The sequence below is a fragment of the Ovis canadensis genome, chromosome 5 (genome assembly GCF_042477335.2).
Source record: "Ovis canadensis isolate MfBH-ARS-UI-01 breed Bighorn chromosome 5, ARS-UI_OviCan_v2, whole genome shotgun sequence".
NCBI classification, from domain to species: domain Eukaryota; kingdom Metazoa; phylum Chordata; class Mammalia; order Artiodactyla; family Bovidae; genus Ovis; species Ovis canadensis.
The window spans coordinates 47,055,947-47,079,185 of record NC_091249.1 but is presented as its reverse complement, the minus strand read 5'-3'; the positions used below and the strand labels follow the sequence as shown (position 1 = coordinate 47,079,185).

Sequence of the window (23,239 nt, the reverse complement as noted above, 5' to 3'; positions counted from 1 at the left end):
TTAAATGAGTCATTTTTTAGTCAGTAAGAAAACTGGCAATCATAGTTTTAGCTCTACCAGTGTCACTTCTGGAATATTTTGTTTTTCATTTCTCTAGGAGAATTTCTTGATCTGCAAATTCATATGCTATTACAAGTATGGTTCATGGTTTGTCATAATTAATAAAGAGAAAATTCATCCCCAATAACCTAGAAAGACCAAAGAATAGGAAGGTAACAGATGTCAGACTTTGTATTTGGAAAGAAAGAAAACACATATCTTCAGTTTCCCCAGTTACATATCTTATACTACTTATTCTAACAATTAGAATTTTATCTATCATCTTTGTTAAATAAAGTTAATATTTGGAATATTGCTTATGCTATCCATTAAAACTGTAATTCTTTATTAAATTACCAAAGGACAAGGTGTCAGACACTGAATAGATTATTGGTTTTGGCATCAGACAGCCTTAAGTTCAAATCCAGCTCTGGATATGGGGTTTGAAGTTCGTTATTTTTTCTATTTATATGTAACATGATGATGCATATTTGCCTAGTGTTTTATTTTTTTTTAAATTTAACCCTCTACAACTTATCAGAATCTTGTAAATCACATCTATTTGATAATTGTTGATTTGATTTAATTATTTTCAATGCCATGTAAAGGGAAAAAACACTGGTTCACTGAAAAAGTGAATAATTTAGAAAACTATCATATGGAGTGATGGGAAAGAGAAAGAGTTTTTTAAAATTATATAAAACATATTAAAAAGTAAATGATATTTTCCTGTGAATTGTAGGAAATGTTATTTTCTGTAGATAAAATTTATTAAAAAAGAATAATCAATAATTAAAAATAACAAACACAAGGAAAATCAGGTATGCTGACATGGCTAGCCTTTGCACAACATTTTAATAGTCTTGGAAAGCTTAACATAGCAATTGATAAAGTTCTTGAGGCAGACTCAAAGTTAATACACAGATACATTAAAATACTTACTCTAAGCTTTTTTTGAATTGTCTTTCCTTCAGTACTGAAAAGTACTTTTTTTTTCATTTGACCAGTACACAATTTAAATGCTGACAAGTATAGTGAATTTTTGATCCTGCTGTTACCTTTGTGTGTGTCTGCTCAGTTACTTAAGTCATCTATGACTCTTTGCTACTCTGTGGACTGTAGCCCTCCAGGTTCCTCCATCTATGGGATTATCCAGGCAAGAATACTGGAATGGGTTGCCATGCCCTCCTGCAGGAGAATCCTCCTGATCCAGGGATGGAACCCTCATCTTCTGTATTGCCAGTGGGTTCTTTTCTGCTGAGCCACCTGGGAAGCCCTGTTGTCTCTTTTTGCTAACCCTACCTTGTCTAAGTACAGAAGTGATGTGAAGATCTGGACTAAGCAGAAATGTAATCTTAATGGCAGGCTACTAGTCTGTTTTTTTTTTTGCAGGATGAGCTGATCTCAGGATTTAGTGCACCCAGTCGATTGAAAGTTTATTAGAAGTGTTTGATGTTTATGTGTCTAGTATTGGGTTATAGGCTTCAATTTAAAACACCCCACTAGAAAGTTGGCATAAATTTTGCTTGTTTAGAAGAGGCTATACTCAGACGGTAAAGCATCTGTCTACAATGCGGGAGACCTGGGTTCGATCCCTGGGTTGGGAAGATCCGCTGGAGAAGGAAATGGCAATCCACTCCAGGACTATTGCCTGGAAAATCCCATGGACAGAGGAGCCTGATAGGCTACAGTCCATGGGGTCGCAAAGAGTGGGACACAACTGAGCAACTTCACTTCACTTCACTATAAACATTTACACCTTGTCTTCATTGTGTTTTAATGAGAGTAGATTGATGGATTCCTTTTTATGAATTTCTCCTTAGGCAGTGGTAACCAGTGTTATTCCCAGATGTAGTTCTTGGTTCCCATTGCTATTTTTGCACAGTCCTCATCCCTTCCCAACTGATTTCAGTGGCAGGTGTTACAAAAAGCATTTGATTTACACTTAACCTTTTTTTGTTAGAAATAGTTATTTTTTAATCAAAGCTAGAGTTAGGTATATTATGATGCATTTCTCATGCAATAACCAGTCATATTTCTGTTTTTATCTTAATGTATTATAAGAAAGCACTGATATGCTAGTTACTTGTAAAATTCTCTCTCTACAGGCTGCTTTGTACCGCCTCAGTGGAGATTGGAATCCCTTACACATTGATCCTAACTTTGCTAGCTTAGCAGGTGAGTTGCTAATAATATGTGCCAATGAAAATATTAGCTCAATTATCTAAATAATAAAGACATTGCTACTTCTGACTGGCAGTTTAACTGGTGACATTTAAAAAATAGCCCTTTCCTAATATGTTTATGCAAAGGATATGGAAAGGTAGGAAGTAGTATTCAGAAAATGGTGTCCTTGAAATTCAGATTATGGTGGAAGGTAGCTCCTGCTAGGGCAAGGTCTGTGATAGGACCATGGGGATGAATATCTGAGTTATGAAGGACGAGGTCATTGGAGGACAGAGCATGAAGGGCAAGGTCATTGGAGGGGAGAGCAGAAAACTGAAAGATTGAGGAAGTATCGTCTGCATACATGGATATTGAAATCACCATGGAAGATTTCATGGTTACAGCCAAATCTAACAAAATAATTCTCTGTGTCCCCAGATCTCTGACACTCCTTTCTTGTTTTTTTTTTTTTTCTTTCTTTGTTTATTTTATAATTTTTCCCCCAGGAAGTATTATTTATAAAATATTTTTCATGTTTCTTAAAATACATGGTATGAATCAGGTGAATGCAGTTTAAAAATTATTTTTGAAGTTCTGAATTAACCGTTGTTGGTTTTTAAACATGAAATGTGTCTTTATCTAACTAAATTATCTCTTATTTTTAGGTTTCGATAAGCCTATATTACATGGATTATGTACCTTTGGATTTTCTGCCAGGCATGTTTTACAGCAGTTTGCAGATAATGACGTGTCGAGATTCAAGGCAATTAAGGTATATGTAAATTATTAATTTAAATATTTGTTCCTTTTTAGTGTTAGAGAAGAGAAGGAGTCTTCAGTTCAGTTCAGTTCAGTCGCTCAGTCATGTCCAACTCTTTGCGACCCCATGAACCGCAGCATACCAGGCCTCCCTGTCCATCACCATCTCCCGGAGTCCACTCAAACCCATGTCCATTGTGTCGGTGATGCCATCCAACCATCTCATCCTCTGTCATCCCCTTCTCCTCCTGCCCTCAATCCGTCCCAGCATCAGGGTCTTTTCAAATGAGTCAGCTCTTTGCATCAGGGGGCCAAAATATTAAAGTTTCAGCTTCAACATCAGTCCTTCCAATGAACACTCAGGACTGATCTCCTTTAGGATGGACTGGTTGGATCTCCTTGCAGTCCAAGGGACTTTCAAGAGTCTTCTCCCAACACCATAGTTGAAAAGCATCAATTCTTCAGCACTCAGCTTTCTTCACAGTCCAACTCTCACATCCATACATGACCACTGGAAAAACCATAGCCTTGACTAGGTGGACCTTTGTTGACAAAGTAATGACAAAGCTTTTTAATATGCTTAGTCTATATTAAATTTATAAATATATATAAATATATATTATATGTAACTAAGAAGGAGTCTTAGTGACTTCATTTAAAGTAGGTACTTCCATTATGATTATACAGAGGTTTTCACTGGTTCTATTTTTCTACTGTTATTGACAAGCATGTAACACTGACTTTATCCTACATATAGTTGGCGTTTCAAATAAATGGCTTGGATAGAAAAAATAAAGAAAGAAAGTAGGTACTGTACTGAAATTATTATTTTTATTATTTCATTGACTTGGTATTCAGCAAGTTTTCTTTTCATGGCTATAAATACCTCTAATACACATGTAACATGAAGAATATTTTTAGCAGATTGAATTATATTGAATTAATTAATTAATTTAGCAGATTGAATTATTATTGAATTATATTTTTAGCAGATTGATTATTATATAAATTATCAAGTAGTTAGGAGCATACATATATCAATGTATATGCCTTAACAAAAATTTGTGGTTTACCTTTAAAAAATTATTGTTATTATTTTGTTTTAATATTTTATTTTTTAATATAAATTTATTTATTTTAATTGGAGGTTAATTACTTTATAATATTGGTTTTGCTATACATCAACGTGAATCCGCCACAGGTATACACGCATTCCCCATCCTGAACCCCCCTCCCTCCTCCCTCCCTGTACCATCCCTCTGGGTTGTCTCAGTGCACCAGCCCCAAGCATCTAGTATCCTGCATCAAACCTGGACTGGCAGTTCATTTCATATATGATATTATACATGTTTCAATGCCCTTCTCCCAAATCATCCCACCCTCGCCCTCTCCCACAGAGTCCAAAAGACTGTTCTATACATCTGTGTAGGAGAAGGCAATGGCACCCCACTCCAGTACTCTTGCCTGGAAAATCCCATGGATGGAGGAGCCTGGTAGCCTGCGGTCCATGGGGTCGCTAGGAGTCGGACATGACTGAGTGACTTCCCTTTCACTTTTCACTTTCATGCATTGGAGAAGGAAATGGCAACCCACTCCAGTGTTCTTGCCTGGAGAATCCCAGGGATGGGGGAGCCTGGTGGGCTTCTGTCTATGGGGTCGCACAGAGTTGGACACGACTGAAGTGACTTAGCAGCAGAATACATCTGTGTCTCTTTTGCTGTCTCGCATACAGGGTTATCATTACCATCTTTCTAAATTCCATATATATACGTCAGTATACTGTATTGGTATTTTTCTTTCTGGCTAACTTCACTCTGTATAATAGGCTCCAGTTTCATCCACCTCATTAGAACTGATTCAAATGTATTGTTTTAATATTTTATTATTTACCTTAATTCAATTAAAAATGTTAACTGGCTGCATTTCAACGTTAATAAACATAAACCTATATCAGTATGTTAGCTTCAAGTTTTCATCCATTATAAATTACAAAGAAAACTGTCTCTGCACAGTATCTTTGCATAAATCAAGACATACACTTAAAAAAAATCATTAAGACAGTGTCAAATAACTCCAAAAAGCTTTATCAGTTTGTATTCCATGCAGCAGTGGAAATTTATTTTATGATGTTTTGTCTTTGGTAACACTGATTATTCTCGTTATTAAAATCATTTTATAGTGATTATTATAAAGTTTTTATTATTGTCCAATAATATGTACACAGAACAAATAAAATCATGTAGAAAATTATGAAATAGAAAGTAGAATTATTCTTTCCTATATGCCAACCCCAGATCTTATTCCCCAGACTTAATTAGTACCACTTCTAATTGCTTCCTTTTAGTCGTACTAATATAACTTTGCTTAATGTAGTTATTCTTCTGTGTCTTGATTTGTCAAGAGTGAACTATTTATTGATTCTATACTTAGAAAGACAATTAACTTATACTAACTATAACCTTTTTTTACTAATTTTATCATATTACTGTTTTTGTGAATTTTAGTATTGTCAAACCTATTTCTTCCTTTTATGCTCTCCAACCTCCACCCAAAACTACCTCCCTCCCCAAATGGAAAAACTTTATATTAAAACATTTTTAACCCTTAAACACATTTTCTATTTTTTTTGTTATTTTTAGTTTTTTATTTTTAAAATTTTAAAATCTTTAATTCTTACATGCGTTCCCAAACATGAACCCCCCTCCCACCTCCCTCCCCATAACATCTCTCTGGGTCATCCCCATGCACCAGCCCCAAGCATGCTGTATCCTGTGTCAGACATAGACTGGCGATTCAATTCTTACATGATAGTATACATGTTAGAATGCCATTCTCCCAAATCATCCCACCCTCTCCCTCTCCCTCTGAGTCCAAAAGTCCGTTATACACATCTGTGTCTTTTTTGCTGTCTTGCATACAGGGTCGTCATTGCCATCTTCCTAAATTCCATATATATGTGTTAGTATACTGTATTGGTGTTTTTCTTTCTGGCTTACTTCACTCTGTATAATCGGCTCCAGTTTCATCCATCTCATCAGAACTGATTCAAATGAATTCTTTTTAACGGCTGAGTAATACTCCATTGTGTATATGTACCACAGCTTTCTTATCCATTCATCTGCTGATGGACATCTAGGTTGTTTCCATGTCCTGGCTATTACAAACAGTGCTGCGATGAACATTGGGGTACATGTGTCTCTTTCCATTCTGGTTTCCTTGGTGTGTATGCCCAGCAGTGGGATTGCTGGGTCATAAGGTAGTTCTATTTGCAATTTTTTAAGGAATCTCCACACTGTTCTCCATAGTGGCTGTACTAGTTTGCATTCCCACCAACAGTGTAGGAGGGTTCCCTTTTCTCCACACCCTCTCCAGCATTTATTGCTTGCAGATTTTTGGATTGCAGCCATTCTGACTGGTGTGAAGTGGTACCTCATTGTGGTTTTGATTTGCATTTCTCTAATAATGAGTGATGTTGAGCATCTTTTCCTGTGTTTGTTAGCCATCCATATGTCTTCTTTGGAGAAATGTCTATTTAGTTCTTTGGCCCATTTTTTGATTGGGTCGTTTATTTTTCTGGAATTGAGCTGCATAAGTTGCTTGTATATTTTTGAGATTAGTTGTTTGTCAGTTGCTTCATTTGCTATTATTTTCTCCTGTTCAGAAGGCTGTCTTTTCCCCTTGCTTATATTTTCCTTTGTTGTGCAGAAGCTTTTAATTTTAATTAGATCCCATTTGTTTATTTTTGCTTTTATTTCCAGAATTCTGGGAGGTGGATCATAGAGGATCCTGCTGTGATTTATGTCTGAGAGTGTTTTGCCTATGTTCTCCTCTAGGAGTTTTATAGTTTCTGATCTTACATTAAAAAGATCATACACCATGACCAAGTGGGCTTTATCCCAGGGATGCAAGGATTCTTCAATATCCGCAAATCAATCAATGTAATTCACCACATTAGCAAATTGAAAAATAAAAACCATATGATTATCTCAATAGATGCAGAGAAGGCATTTGACAAAACTCAACATCCATTTATGATAAAAAACTCTCCAGAAAGCAGGAATAGAAGGAACATACCTCAACATAATAAAAGCTATATATGACAAACCCACAGCAAACATTATCCTCAATGGTGAAAAATTGAAAGCATTTCCCCTAAAGTCAGGAACAAGACAAGGGTGTCCACTTTCACCGCTACTATTCAACATAGTTCTGGAAGTTTTGGCCACAGCAGTCAGAGCAGAAAAAGAAATAAAAGGAATCCAAATTGGAAAAGAAGAAGTAAAACTCTCACGGTTTGCAGATGACATGATCCTCTACATGGAAAACCCTAAAGACTCCACCAGAAAATTACTAGAGCTAATCAAGGAATATAGTAAAGTTGCAGGATATAAAATCAACACACAGAAATCCCTTGCATTCCTATACACGAATAATGAGAAAGTAGAAAAAGAAATTAAGGAAACAATTCCATTCACCATTGCAATGAAAAGAATAAAATACTTAGGAGTATATCTACCTAAAGAAACTAAAGACCTATATATAGAAAACTATAAAACACTGATGAAAGAAATCAAAGAGGACACTAATAGATGGAGAAAAATACCATGTTCATGGATCGGAAGAATCAATATAGTGAAAATGAGTATACTATCCAAAGCAATTTACAAATTCAATGCAATCCCTGTCAAGCTACCAGCCACATTTTTCACAGAACTAGAACAAATAATTTCAAGATTTGTATGGAAATACAAAAAACCTCGAATAGCCAAAGCAATCTTGAGAAATAAGAATGGAACGGGAGGAATCAACTTGCCTGACTTCAGGCTCTACTACAAAGCCACAGTCATCAAGACAGTATGGTACTGGCACAAAGACAGACATATAGATCAATGGAACAAAATAGAAAGCCCAGAGATAAATCCACACACATATGGACACCTTATCTTTGACAAAGGAGGCAAGAATATACAATGGAGTAAAGACAATCTGTTTAACAAGTGGTGCTGGGAAAACTGGTCAACCACTTGTAAAAGAATGAAACTAGATCACTTTCTAACACCGCACACAAAAATAAACTCAAAATGGATTAAAGAACACATTTTCTTTTAAAGGTTCGTTTTGCAAAACCAGTATACCCGGGACAGACTCTGCAGACTGAGATGTGGAAGGAAGGAAATAGAATCCATTTCCAAACCAAGGTATGAGTGAGGTGGTTAGAGGTACGTTGTTTCATTACCTGCTTCACCGTATCCTGTAATTATGTTCTATCCTAGCATTCTTTTGGTTGATAACTATGGATATCAAGTGAAACTTAGGAATTAAAAAAAATCAGTGGTAATTTTCAATTGAAAATAAGATGACTCTGTACCTTGTTTTTTATTTTCTGTTTTATTCTCAACTAAATTGGTGCCTGTTAACATAACAATTCTGAAAATCCAACCAACCATATCTTTTTGGCTCAACTTATCATTCAGGTTGTCAGAATATAATCTTCAGAACATTTTAGGCATGATTCATAGACAGATATAAAATGAAAACGTGATGAAACTTTAATTCCTTAATGGGAGTGTTAGCAAGATGATAAATCTGGTTCAAAGGAGAAGTAGTAAAAACAGGGTTTATGTAGTCCAATGGGGAAGGCATTCTAAAATAATTTTATTGCGTTAAGAGATAAAACAAGTTAATTGTTCTATAGAACAATAAAACTGTATCCTTTATGGTTATATTTTCTACTAGACAGAAATCATATGCATCTTGATCATATAGAAACCCACAAATTAACATCTTATGTCACAGAATCTGAGCTTAATCAATAGTAAGTAACGGCAAATTAAAGTATATCTCCCTATAGAGTTAAGTGCTTTTGGGGGTGAGGCTGTTAGCAGTGCTCCAGTAAAATACTAAAAGGACATACAGTCCTCCTTTTATAAGTTTTTTACAGATAATTTTTGTTAACACAGTTGACCAGGCTGATACCTTTTGGCCTGATCATTTGTACTACATAAATGTCATGTGTTGAGCAGTTTAAGTAACACCACCAACAGTAATAGCTGCTTATAGTTACTGAGTACCTATGAACAGCCTATCCCATTATCTCTACTATGCATCACAACTCTACCTTTAATTTGGGAAAATATAGGGTCAGCTCTTTTAAATAATTTGCTCATGGTCACATGGAAAGTGGTAGAGCTGGGATATACGCCCGGTCTGCCTGGCTCAGCACTCAGTTCCTAGGTCCTCACTTTTTTTTTTTAAACTGTACCATGATTTCTTTCATATATAAATATCTTTCCAGAACTGTTCTTTGTATGGCTGCCTTACTCCTTATTACTTCCTGCTGCTCTCAGTATCATTTTCCTGATTCATTTATGCACACTGTTTATTTCACTTTTCAAATTTCCTTTGTCTTTTCAGCATCAGTTGAAGCTCTGCCTTGTCCTCAAAGGCATTCCCTTACCACTCCCCTTTCCCCCATTCATACAAACACACATCCTGGCTTTCCTCTGAAATCCTCTTGGAATAAATGTTTGTACCACATATTTCGGAACCCTCTTATTTTCTAACTATTTCATGTAAGTTTATTTTTTGAATAAAATTATGAACTCTAAAAGAATTAAGGACCATGAAAACAATTATGGGCTCTATTTTCTCATAATGAACAATATAGAAATAATTCATGTAGATAAAAACTTAAAGAGTTGAGTAATAGTTTAATGTCTAAATATAATACATTCTTGTATTTTTAATAAATTCTAAGCACATCTTCTTATCTAAACAGTATATTTGCTATTTTTTCCCCCAGTGATTAGAGGTATTCTTTTTCTATTAGCTATTTGTGGAAATCCTTTCCCTTCCTTAGTTACAAGAGAGTAATTTTCTAAAGTGTATTTTGTTCATAAATTGTTTCCTTTCATGCTTTCCACTGTATATAATTTGAAATAAAATGAAGAAATTGTTTGAAAGATCTATTTTTCTGAAGTATAATGGAAAATATGGGAGAATGATCTTCCTGATTATTAAAAATCAGTTTTAATAAGTGCTACCTTAAGTTTTAGACATTATCCTTTACATTTTAGCAATACCATAATTTTATAAAAGAATACTATTGGAATAATTTTAGGTGCCATATTAGGAATTAGAATTTGAGTTCTTTTAATGAATATTCTGAAAAAAGGCTGTTTAGGTGTTTACTTTGTGTTGTGTATAGTTCCTATTTGAAATAGAAGGTCTGTTTCTACCCAGTTTTGTTGTGTATTAACCAAACAAATACACTTTGAGTACCCTGCCTCATGTGAATTTTGTGCCATGCCTTTTACTATTTATAAGAATTAAGTAATTCTCATCCTGGCTCCCCACTAGACATACTTATATTGCAAAATAAATCCTCCAAATACCAATGCTCAGACTCTACCTCAGACCATTTAAATTGGAATCTTTGGAGATGGGATCTGGTCATAAGTATTTTTGAGAAAGGCTTCAGTAGATTCTATGGTTAGGGTTAATTACAATTTTAGTAAGTCAGTAAGCTTTCATGTTTATTCCTTTTGACATTTAATTTATGAACTATTTATTTAATTTGGATGATTTTCTCTTTCATATGAAGAAAAATGTGAATTTCTTTTAAAAGACTTCATAGTGTTTCACAATAAAATTTCATTTTCATTGGCCTCATCAGAGTGAGCTGTTTTCTGCCCCTCCCCCCTCATACCCTTTATAAGGTCCAAGGAACTGGAGACATCGTCATTTCAAATGCATATGTGGATCTTGTGCCAGCATCTGCTATTTCAGCTAAGACACCATCTGAGGTAGGTTATAACCACTGATATCCAAGTCATGGCCTTCTCTGGTAGCTCAGCTGGTAAAGAATCTGCCTGCAATGCAGGAGGCCCTGGTTTGATTCCAGGGTCAGGAAGATCCCCTGGAGAAGGGATAGGTTACCCACTCCAGTATTCTTGGTCTTCCCTGGTGGCTCAGACAGAAAGAATCCGCCTCCAGTGCAGGACACTTGAGTTTGATCCCTTGGCTTGGGAAGATCCATTGGAGGAGGGCATGGCAACCCACTCCAGTATTCTTGCCTGGAGAATTCCCATGGGCAGAGGAGCCTGGCGGGCTACAGTCCATGGGGTCACAAAGAGCCTGACAGGACTGAGCGACTAAGCACAGCACAGCATCCAAGTTATAGCCTGATTTATGAATTTCAGTTGAGATCACTTTAAGAGTGTTCAATCTACTTTAGAAAATTCAGAGCTATGGAAGATTCTTAATTCTTGAACTGCTGCTGCTGCTGCTGCTAAGTCACTTCAGTCATGTCCGACTGTGTGCGACCCCATAGACGGCAGCCCACCAGGCTCCCCCGTCCCTGGGATTCTCCAGGCAAGAACAATTCTTGAACTAGAGACCCTTAATTCAGAACTGCTTGGAAGAAAAGGAATATTTTGAAAATTACAAATTTCTAAAAAACTTTTTTTGTAGTGATACTAGAGTATCTTTTAAGAGAATATAATTGATTTTCTAGTTTTAGAGTAAATAAATCACTTGTTTAATAAGAAATCTTAAGTAAATAGTATTTTGGAGAAAGGTTAAAAAGTTAAATATCTTGTACCTTTTTTTCAATTTAAAAATTTGTATAAAGTATTCAGTGCATATATAAAAGCAGTAGCATATATTATTTATTAAAACATTTATATTACTGTCTATTAACATGCTGAAATTAATAAAATATTTATATCTGTCTCTAGAATATTAACTTTGTAATGTTGAAGTTTTCAAATCCATATTTGTGTTTCATTAGCCATATTATCACATAACTGAATGAAAATTAAAATCTCTTTAAAAAGAATCTAAGATCAAAAACGTAAGAAATTTTAGAGCTAGAAAGAAATTCAAGTTTCATGTAAGTTAGTCTCATTTTACAAATGAACAAATGAGATCATAGAAGTTGATTAATTTGTCCAGTATCTTCCTGCTGAAGTCTATTAGGATATAAGTTGTTAAGTTAGTTCCTAGTCTACTTGTAAAATATTACTTCTGAATTCTGATAAAAGTAAAATTCTTTTATTAAGGGGATCGAGGTTCTGGATGACATAAATAAATAGAAAGGTGTGAAAGAAGAGTAGGGTAACAAAAACCAGTTTGCCTTATTTATGTGCAGGTTTTTAAAAAAATTACCTTATTGCCCATTGATTTTGTGATAGTTTTTCCCCTTGAGTCATTTTTTACATATCTTTTAAAATGAAATGATTATCTTTTCTGTTTTTGCTAGGGTGCGGGGCTTCAGAGTACCCTTGTGTTTGAAGAAATAGGTCGCCGCCTTCAGGGTATTGGGCAAGAGGTGGTAAAGAAAGTTGGTGCTGTGTTTGAGTGGCATATCACTAAAGGTGAAAATACTGCAGCCAAGTGGAGTAAGTCCTGTCCCTATAATATTCTAAGATAACTCTTAGTCAATAGGAATAAAGTATCCTTGTTATAACTAAAGCCTGTCTCTTTGAAGGTAGGTACCTTCTTCAGTAAGGTGTTTTGGTTTTTTTTTAATGGGAAATAACGAGTTTCATGGGCTTCTCTTGTGGCTCAGCTGGTAAAGAATCCGCCTGCAATGCAGGAAACCTGGGTTTGATCCCTGGGTTGGGAAGATTCCCTGGAAAAGGGAAAGGCTACCCACTCCAGTATTCTGTCCTGGAGAATTCCATGGACTGTATAGTCCATGGGGTTGCAAAGAGTCAGATATGAATGAGCAACTTTCATGTTCAATGGGTTTCATGGCCCTCAGACATGTATGTTTTTTAGAGATGAAAAAAATTAATTAAAATGAAAATAATCTGTTTTGAAGATTTCATTGTAACACCCAAAATTAGTACTTTAAACAGTTGCCTTAGCTGTATGCTTCTTTAATCTTCAAATTCCTCTTAAACATAAAGAAAGTACATCAAGTTAAATGAAATATTTTAAAATTTTGAGTAATTATCATTATATTTTAACAGCTTTAAAATCATTTTTATTCCTCCCTCCCCCAAATTAACATTTTGGATTACCACCCTTAATTATCAGTATGAAATCATAATTGTTTTCTCAGTATATAAAACTGGCAATCAAAGGTACTATCAGAGTGCCATTAGCAACCTGGCAAGGTATCCAATATAAGCCAAGTTGCTGCAGAGAGAAAGCAGTCATGCTTCCATTCACTTACATGGAGCTCCAAAAGAACCTTACTACCATTTTATGAAGAAAGAAAAGTTAGGTGTTAAAGAGAGAAAGGGAGAAGAAATATTTTTTGCCATATCTTTTGTATCTGTTGTGTAACTACATTCTTAATCATGGCACAAACTTTTCTGTTCTGTGGCCTATTAAGAGACTGCAGGGTCCAATTTTAATTTAATTCTTAAAGTAAAGTTGGGGAAGGTAAGGTGAAATTACTAAAGATGAGTAAAAATATTTTTCTAGATTAGAAAGTTTTCTCTTTTTTTATGTCCACATAATAAAAGCACTAACACTTTTGTGGACTCGCTTTGCTAGTCAGCCAGATCTGTCAGCATGTTTTTAAGTATCCAGTGTCTGTCGTGACAGAAAAATGTGTAGCTTTTTCAGGTTTCACTGTGTTTCTCTATAGGTGAAAGGACAGTGAAGTGAGTATACATCCATTCTCTTTCTCATCGTCAGTCATACAGACTGAGAAGCCATTGCTTCTAACAATGAGGGTATCTTAGTTCAGGATGCTGTAACAAATATACTATTGACTGGGTAGGTTAAAGAGCAGAAACTTACTTTCTCGTAGTGAGGAGGCTGGAAGGTCCAATGTGAGAGTTCCAGCAGGGTTGGGTTCTGGAGAGACCCCTCTTCCTGGGTTGCAGATGGCTTCCTTCCTACTGTTTCCCCACAAGGCAGAGAGAAAGATCATCTCTCTCATGTCTCTTCTTAGAGACACTAATCCCATTATGGAGGCTCTACTCTTATGACCTCATCTAAACCTAATCGCCTCCAAAAAGCTGTTTCTAAATACCATCATTGTTTGGAGATTAGGGTTTCAACATATGAATTTTGGAGGGATACTAACATTCATTCCATAGCTGACAGTGATTCATATTTTGAATCATGAAACATGCTATTAATAAACTTTCACCATTGTTTCTTTACCTTTATTTTATAGACTATTCTAGCCTTACTTTGATCTGTAGAGCATTCTTTCTTTATATTCTACTATATGTTTATTTTATAGAATATTCTAATCTCTAGAGATGCTGGAGAAATATGGTATCCCAGTGAATGTTCGCTGAAAATTTTTGGATTTTCATGTGTTTTGTCTTGAAGTCCCAAGTGATAGGATCCTTTTATTTGTAGTCAAGCATCTATCTACCAATGTGGTATAGGGAGCATTCAGAATAGTTTTTATCTCAAGGATTTTCCCCTTCCTTCATAATCGTGAACTATTACAGTGAGATATCATGTAGTTAAGATGGGCTAAGGAGCCCCTGGAATGCTGAGGGGCTCCATGAAGTGGCCTATGACTGGCTTATTTATACTCTAGGATCATATAGACTTTTAGGCCCATCTCAAGCCTGGTTGTAATCCTTCTCATAGTATACTACTATGAGTATAGTAGTATACTATGGTGGTACCTGAAAGCGAGGATTGTAGGCTGTGCTTCTGCAGGTCCCACAGCTGATGGTGTGAACTATCTTCATTCATTATTTGTACACTACATATCATGCAGATTATGTGTCTATACAGACTTTTTTTTTTGAAGAAAAAAATCTTTAGGTTTAGGATTTTACTTGCACAGTAGAAACTGCTATTTTGTAGATCTTTATTGTTTTTATTCTAAGATTACTGTTTTAGAGTGCCTGTTTAAGTACCATGTAAATCAGACTGTTTTATTCCTTACTACAACCAAAGATCACTGTAAATGTTTGTTAATACCAAAAAATTAAAGATGTATCTCTAAATCAACTGAAATTTTTTGAGACCATCTTCTATTATATATTCCTAGAAAACATTTTGAAGTTTTGCTTAAGTGATTTTGGTTTCATACAGGTTTCTTTTTAATATGACAATTCCTATTCCTTTTAGGGACTGTATTTTCATTATGTAAATTTTGGTATATATAAGTATAAAGTGGGAAATACAGATGTATAATCCCACTACTCACAATTAACATTTTTGGTGTTTGTCCTTCTGGAAGACATTTGTGTTTATGGGAAGTTAATTCAGAAGGGGATAAAGGAAGCCAAACATGTAATATGTATTTCAGTTCAGTACAGTCGCTCAGTCCTGTCTGACTCTTTGTGACCACATGATTCGCAGCACACCAGGCCTCCCTGTCCATCACCAACTCCCAGAGTTCACTCAGATTCACGTCCATTGAGTCAGTGATGCCATCTAGCCATCTCATCCTCTGTTGTCCCCTTCCCCTCCTGCCCCCTATCCTTCCCAGCATCAGAGTCTTTTCCAGTGAGTCAACTCTTCTCATGAGGTGGCCAAAGTAGTGGAGTTTCAGCTTCAGCATCATTCCCTCCAAAGAAATCCCAGAGCTAATCTCCTTCAGAATGGATTGGTTGGATCTCCTTGCAGTCCAAGGGACTCTCAAGAGTCTTCTCCAACACCACAGTTCAAAAGCATCAATTCTTCAGCTCTCAGCTTTCTTCACAGTCCAACTCTCACATTCATACATGACCACTGGAAAAACCATAGCCTTGACTAGATAGACCTTTGTTGGCAAAGTAATGTCTCTGCTTTTGAATATGCTATCTAGGTTGGTCTTAACTTTCCTTCCAAAGAGTAAGTGTCTTTTAATTTCATGGCTGCATCACAATCTTCAGTGATTTTGGAGCCCCCAAAAATAAAGTCTGACACTGTTTCTACTGTTTTCCCCTCTATTTCCCATGAAGTGATGGGACCAGATGCCATGATCTTCGTTTTCTGAATGCTGAGCTTTAAGCCAACTTTTTCACTCTCCTCTTTCACTTTCATCAAGAGGCTTTTTAGCTCCTCTTCACTTTCTGCCGTAAGGGTGGTGTCATCTGCATATTTGAGGTTATTGATGTTTCTCCTGTCAATCTTGATTCCAGCTTGTGCTTCTTCCAGCCCAGCGTTTCTCATGATGTACTGTGCATATAAGTTAAATAAGCAGGGTGACAATATACAGCCTTGATGTACTCCTTTTCCTATTTGGAACCAGTCTGTTGCTCCATGTCCACCCTAACTGTTGCTTCCTGGCCTGCATATAGGTTTCTCAAGAGGCAGGTCAGGTGGTCTGGTATTCCCATCTCTTTCAGAATTTTCCACAGTTGATTGTGATCCACACAGTCAAAAGCTTTGACATGGTCAATAAAGCAGAAATAGATGTTTTTCTGGAACTCTCTTGCTTTTTTGATGATCCAACAGATGTTGGCAATTTGATCTCTGGTTCCTCTGCCTTTTCTAAAACCAGCTTGAACATCTGGAAATTCATGGTTCATGTATTGCTGAAGCCTGGCTTGCAGAATTTTGAACATTACCTTACAAGCATGTGAGATGAGTGCAATTGTGTGGTAGTTTGAGGATTCTTTGGCATTGCCTTTCTTTGGATTTGGAATGAAAACTGACCTTTTCCAGTCCTGAAGTCACTGCTGAATTTTCCAAATTTGCTGACATATTGAGTGCAGCACTTTCACAGCATCATCTTTCAGGATTTGAAAGAGCTCAAGTGGAATTCCATCACCTCCACTAGCTTTGTTCGTAGTGATGTTTTCTAAGGCCCACTTGACTTCACATTCCAGGATGTCTGGCTCTAGGTGAGTGATCACACCATCGTGATTATCTGGGTCGTGAAGATCTTTTTTGTACAGTTCTTCTGTGCATTCTTGCCACCTCTTCTTAATATCTTCTGCTTCTCTTAGGTCCATATCATTTCTGTCCTTTATTGTGCCCATCTTTGCATGAAATGTTCCCTTGGTATCTCTCATTTTCTTGAAGAGATCTCTAGTCCTTCCCATTCTGTTGTTTTCCTCTATTTCTTTGAATTGATTGCTGAGGAAGGCTTTCTTACCTCTTCTTGCTATTCTTTGGAACTCTGCATTCAGATGCTTATATCTTTCCTTTTCTCCTTTGCTTTTCACTTCTCTTCTTTTCACAGCTATTTGTAAGGCCTCCTCAGACAGCCATTTTGCTTTTTTGCATTTATTTTCCATGGGGATGGTCTTGATCCCTGTCTCTTGTACAGTGTCATGAACCTCCGTCCATAGTTCATCAGGCACTCTATCTATCAGATCTAGTCCCTTAAATCTATTTCTCACTTCCATTGTGTAATCATAAGGGATTTGATTTAGGTCATACCTGAATGGTCTAGTGGTTTTCCCTACTTTCTTCAATTTCAGTCTGAATTTGGCAATAAAAAGTTCATGATTTGAGCCATAGTCAGCTCTTGGTATTTTTTTTTTTTTTAGTTTTTTATTTTTTAAATTTTAAAATCTTTAATTCTTACATGCGTTCCCAAACATGAACCCCCCTCCCACCTCCCTCCCCATAACATCTCTCTGGGTCATCCCCATGCACCAGCCCCTGTGTAGAGCTTCTCCGTCTTTGGCTGCAAAGAATATAATCAGTGTGGTTTTGGTGTTGACCATCTGGTGATGTCCATGTGTAGAGTCTTCTCTGGTGTTGTTGGAAGAGGGTGTTTGCTATGACCAATGCATTTTCTTGGCAAAACTCTATTAGTCTTTGTCCTGCTTCATTCCGTATCCCAAGGCCAAATTTGCCTGTTACTCCAGGTGTTTCTTGACTTCCTACTTTTGCATTCCAGTCCCCTATAATGAAAAGGACATCTTTTTTGGGTGTTCGTTCTAAAAAGTCTTGTAGGTCTTCATAAAAGTATTCAACTTCAGCTTCTTCAGCGTTACTGGTTGGGGCATAGACTTGGATTACCGTGATATTGAATGGTTTGCCTTGGAGATGAACAGAGATCATTCTGTCGTTTTTGAGATTGCATCCAAGTAGTGCATTTCGGACTCTTTTGTTGACCATGATGGCTACTCCATTTCTTTTAAGGGATTCCTACCTGAGGTAGTAGATAAACTGGTCATCTGAGTTAAATTCACCCATTCCAGTCCATTTTGGTTTGCTGATTCCTAGAATGTCAATGGTCATTCTTGCCATCTCCTGTTTGACCACTTCCAATTTGCCTCGATTCATGGACCTGACATTCCAGGTTCGTATGCAGTATTGCTCTTTACAGCATTGCACCTTGCTTCTATCACCAGTCACATCCACAACTGGGTGTTGTTTTTGCTTTGGCTCCATCCCTTCATTCTTTCTGGAGTTATTTCTCCACTGATCTCCAGTAGCATATTGGGCACCTACTGACCTGGAGAGTTCCTCTTTCAGTATCCTATCATTTTTCCTTTTCATACTGTTCATTGGGTTCTCAAGGCAAGAATACTGAAGTGGTCTTCAGACACCAAATTTCAGTGTCTGTTTTTTTTCTAAAAATCTTTATCAATTAACAGCGACTGGCCTTTCTTTCTTCGTTCTGTCCTTCCTTCTGTCTGTCTATGACGGAATTCTACCTTTTCCCTATAGGTGAAACTATATTACAAGTTGAGTTATAAATATAAAGCACAGAATTTTTGAAGATACTGGTCATGGAAAGGAATGAGACAAGAGTGAGAAAAGTTGCTGGAATTGTGTGTCTCACAGTTGGCAGAATAGAACTCTGTAGAGATTTATAAAATATACAAGTGATTCATTCTGACAAATATGATAATTTTCTTAAATATAGTTCAATAACCAATTAATATTTTCACCTTATCTTAGTGTCACTTGCCTTGTAGACAGTATTAGAAAACGTGCTTACATTTAGTAATTGCCTTTTATTAACCGAGGCAAAGGTTTTTTTCTTATATTCCACCTCAAAATTGGAATATTTGAATCCTATTAATACTTACTTATAATTGATGCCTGTGGCTTTTGTTTATTTGTTATTTCATTTATCTTCTTCCTGTCCTAATTTATCAAAACTAACAATCAAATTGGATCTTGAAGCTTTCTCTGAAAGTGTTCATTATTCTCTTTAGTTATCTGTCTTTGATTTGATTCTAAACTGTGTGTATCTCTTTTTCAGTTCTAATTGTTTTCTTGCAGTCTGTGTCACTGAGCTAAATCAGAGCTGGCAGCAGTAGAAAGTACCTAAGATTTTTGGCTTACGATGTTTTTTATGGGACTTCCCTGGTGGCTCAGAAGATAATTCCATGTTGGCATCTCTTTTTTGCATCTTGGTGCTTAATGACATAAAATAGGTGACTAAATACCTTGACTTAGGGAATACCTTTCTTTTTTTTTTTTTTTTGCGAGCTGTTTTTAAACTGTTTTTCTAAACATTTCAGTTGTCCCAGCCTTGTTCATATTATGGCAAACGCAAACCTGTTTAGAGAGAACAGGCTCAGCTACTTTGTTCACCTGTGGAACTGGGGTTACACAGAGTGACTACCATTAAGCAAGTCTAGAAGCTAAGAGGTTTGCACTCAGTGGCCTGAAAGATGCATCCCAACCAAGAGATCCTCGACTGTGCCCATCTTCCCAGCTCCTTCCTGTATCTCACCATCTAGACAACACGAACAGTGAATCGCTGGGCAGAGGTGTGTCTGTGTCGGGATTTTTAACAACCAAGTTAGTGTGTGTCTAAAGAGAATGAGGACAGTTCTGGTACAAGGCTTGGTTTTGGCTGTGGAGAAGGAGGCATCTTCATTGTGTCTTTCAAGGTTAGGCCCCTCTGAGGCCTGCTGTGCTTGGTCATGTAGGAGCTGGGGGGCTGCCTGAGCGAGGACCAGTGTGGTCTCTGCCTTGCTGGGCTGAGGTGGTCTGACAGAGGCTAGTCTTCTTGCTAAGAACTTTCCCCTTTTTAGCCCTTTTTTTGTTTATCAGCACTAGTTATTAGCTTTCCACAGAAAAAAGTTTCATTGCTTTATGAGAATCTGGCTGTGAAGCACCAAGTAAAACCGAGTGAGTGAGAGGGCAGGTAGATAGCACTTCATTAGAAGGGCCTTCATTAGCTAAGAGATTTACTGCACACTGCAGTATTAAGATTGTGTGAGTCTGGTTTTATTCCTGAGCAAGACTAGTGCATACAGTGGGCCTTAGACTCACTTGTGAAGAATTAAAACGGTATCTGTTGAATGTCAGAGGTTTGCCTTTCTTTAGTCTTTCCTTTCTACCCTCTGACCCCCTCCTATTAGTCTCTCCCTGCTCCTTCCTTGCCTGCCTTCCTCCTTCTTTTATTCTACTTTTGTTTTTAACTGCACAAATAACATGGAAAAACATGTTTGTAATATGTATGTGCCAGTAAGAACAGAGCCTTTGTTCTTCACGCCTTATTCCTAGTATCTTGCATATTGTCTGAGAACCATAGAAGAAACTAAACAATGAAGTGAGTGAATGAAACAAAGCAAAAAGTTCCCCTTCTTACCCTTTCTCCTCCCCAAGGTAACCGTTAGTAGTCATGTTATTTTTAGTTTAGTTTAGTTGGCAAAATTATCTTCTGTGGACAGTGGGAGTGATTTAATTCTGTCTTTGCAGCAGAACTTGGCTAACAAGTCTATATAATTTTTCTTACATGTGTGTATCTTTTCTTGATCCTAAGTTGGGAGTTCCCTACACACTCTTAGGGAGAGTGATGTGATCATAGCTTCTTTGCAATAGTAGAGAAAGCACATTCAAGAGGCTAAAGCTGGATGAGTGGAATTGGCCTTTCTGGATGAGTGGTCTTGGTCACATGTATGACAATGAAAACTTTGTAAAATGTAACTTTAACGTAAAGCTCTATGCTATACAGAGAGTAATGAAGGAGGTAAATTTTTAATATCTTTTCCGGTTACCCAGCCTGTTTCTGGGACACTTAATCCTGCTATCCAAAACAGTTAAGGGAAAAGATTTTAATTTTAACCTTTATTCACAACAGTTAGGGCAATAAGAATTTTATAAATATATGACTAATTGAAATACTTTAAAATTTTTAATTTTACTATCATTTAATTCATATGGAAGAACCTTTGATGAATTCAAGTTATTGGAAAGTGATGAGTGTGCATTCCCTTCCCCAACCCCAACCAATATGCAGTTGTTTTAAAATTCCATTTTCTTCTTTTATTGACTATAGAGTCTTTATTTGAATCTAAAGACCTTAATCATATAACTTCCAACCTCTTAACTTCATTATATTATTCTACATTGATTCACTTTTCAAATCTCTGTATTGTGTAAACTTCTTCAATGAAGGAAAACTATTATTGATTTGATTCTTTTGAAAATCATATTCTTTATAAAAAGGACATCTCAAAAAATAAATGATTTAAAAAATTTTTCTAAGTGATATGTAATATATAATGTAGAATAAACACCACAGTAACTCTGAAACTATTAAAAATGTCTGCATTTATCTGGTTCATTTTAGTCTCAAGTTGTAAAGATAAAATGACTGATATTGGTTTCTTCCTATTTTCCCCAGCTATTGACCTGAAAACTGGTTCTGGAAAAGTGTATCAAGGCCCTGCAAAAGGCTCTGCTGATGTAACCATCACACTTTCAGATGAAGATTTCATGGAAGTAGTCTTGGGCAAGCTTGATCCTCAGAAGGTAAAGTTCTTACAATGTTTATTTATTAGTCATTGTTTTTTCCTGTTTGACAGTTGCAGTTTTTGGCTGACTCCAAAATTCTAATTTATAAGACAGATTTTTTACAACTCTGAAGAAAGAGTTGATAGCAGTATTCAAGTTGACAGATCATATATTTTTCTAATGGAGTTTTTCAGTCAATAACTTGTTAAAAATAAAGTTTTGAGTGAAATTCTTCTTCAGCAGATAAACAACATAAAACTCATATCTAGACCTTTTAATTTATTGTTATTAGTTCAGAGGTGAAAAACCATATGATATTTCATAAAATTAGACATTCTTCCCTGATATATAAGATTAAGAACTTGTCTTAATCATCATGGTAAACTGAAAATAGAAAGATGGAACATAATAGCCAGTATCTTCCTGAGGGTAAAACATTTAGAGACATTTCGGTAGAAAATCATGATTAAAACAAGAGTACCTTCACTGACCATTATGAGTTAATATTGTTCTAAAACCTCTGGGTAATCCACAGACACACAAAATTAAAGTAACTGATGTAGCAACTAGAAGGGAGGAGGAAATTTTGTGATTTTTGAATCATGATTATGTAGCTAGAAATCCCAAGAAGATCATATTATTCTTACATCAGAGGAGTTCAAACAAATGGTTGATTGCACAGTAATTATTTTAAAATAGCTTTCACATAGCAGCAACACCAACCAGAAGATATAATTTAAAAAATTTGTTTATAATAACTGCCCAAAGTTCCAAGTATCAGTGAGTACCAAAACAATAAAAGCACAGTGTTTATTTGCAGAAAACAATACAACTGTACAAGTTACAGGACAATTTGAGTAAAGGATAAAATGTTCAATTTCCTTGGATAGAAAGACTAGTTTAAAAAGAATTATAACGTTGTATCGTGGTTAAAAATACATTCTTTTGGGATCAGATAAACCTGAGTTTCAATCTTAGCTCTTACATCTACTCTCTAAACCTTAATTTTCTCATTGTAAAATGAATAATGAGAATCCCAAATAACTAAATGGATGATAACTAAATCCACTAATATTCATGAAGAGCTTACTATAATGCCAGGTACTGGGTGAGCTCTCAGTTAATTCTTTCCCAGGAATTTATTTAGTACCTCCTTTTATTTGGGTGCTTGATGTGGCTAAACAAGACAGTGCCCCTCTGGGCAGAGCTTAGTTCTAGAGGGAAATGGAAAAGAAATATAATTTCAAATACAGAGAAAAATAAGTCAGAGTTATGGGTTACAGTAGTGGTTGGCAAACTTTTTCTGTAAAGGGTCCCATTGTAAATATTCTAAGCTTTGCAGGTCAGATGGTCTCTGTTGCACCTATTTGGTTCTGCCATTTATAGAGTTAAAGTAGCATGGATTATATATATGTATATATATAACCAATGGATGTAGCTGAGTTCCAATCAAATTTGTTTATGACCGAAAACAGGCAACAGACTGGTTTTGGCCTTTGGGCTGTAGTTTGCCAACTCTTGGATTAGAATGTGACAGGATGGAGGCACTATTTTAGATAGGGTTGTCCAAAAAGACTTGATAGAGACCTGAACAAAGTGAAGATGAGGGAATGAACCATAAGGCTAAAGAAACAACCAGTGCAAAGGCTGGAGGCACCAGTGGCTCTGCTTATTGGATATAATAACTGTGAGGAGGCCA

General features: G+C 36.2%; 1 protein-coding gene across 1 annotated transcript in view; it reads left to right on the top strand.

Annotated features, from left to right (window-relative positions):
- HSD17B4 (hydroxysteroid 17-beta dehydrogenase 4) overlaps positions 1-23,239 on the top strand; it is a 107,845-nt gene that overhangs the window by 75,179 nt on the left and 9,427 nt on the right. The window contains exons 18-23 of the mRNA XM_069591700.1: positions 2,148-2,217; positions 2,871-2,977; positions 8,076-8,162; positions 10,683-10,769; positions 12,227-12,365; positions 21,431-21,558. Of these exons, the coding sequence (XP_069447801.1) occupies positions 2,148-2,217; positions 2,871-2,977; positions 8,076-8,162; positions 10,683-10,769; positions 12,227-12,365; positions 21,431-21,558 (618 nt within the window). The remainder of the gene's footprint in view (positions 1-2,147; positions 2,218-2,870; positions 2,978-8,075; positions 8,163-10,682; positions 10,770-12,226; positions 12,366-21,430; positions 21,559-23,239) is intronic.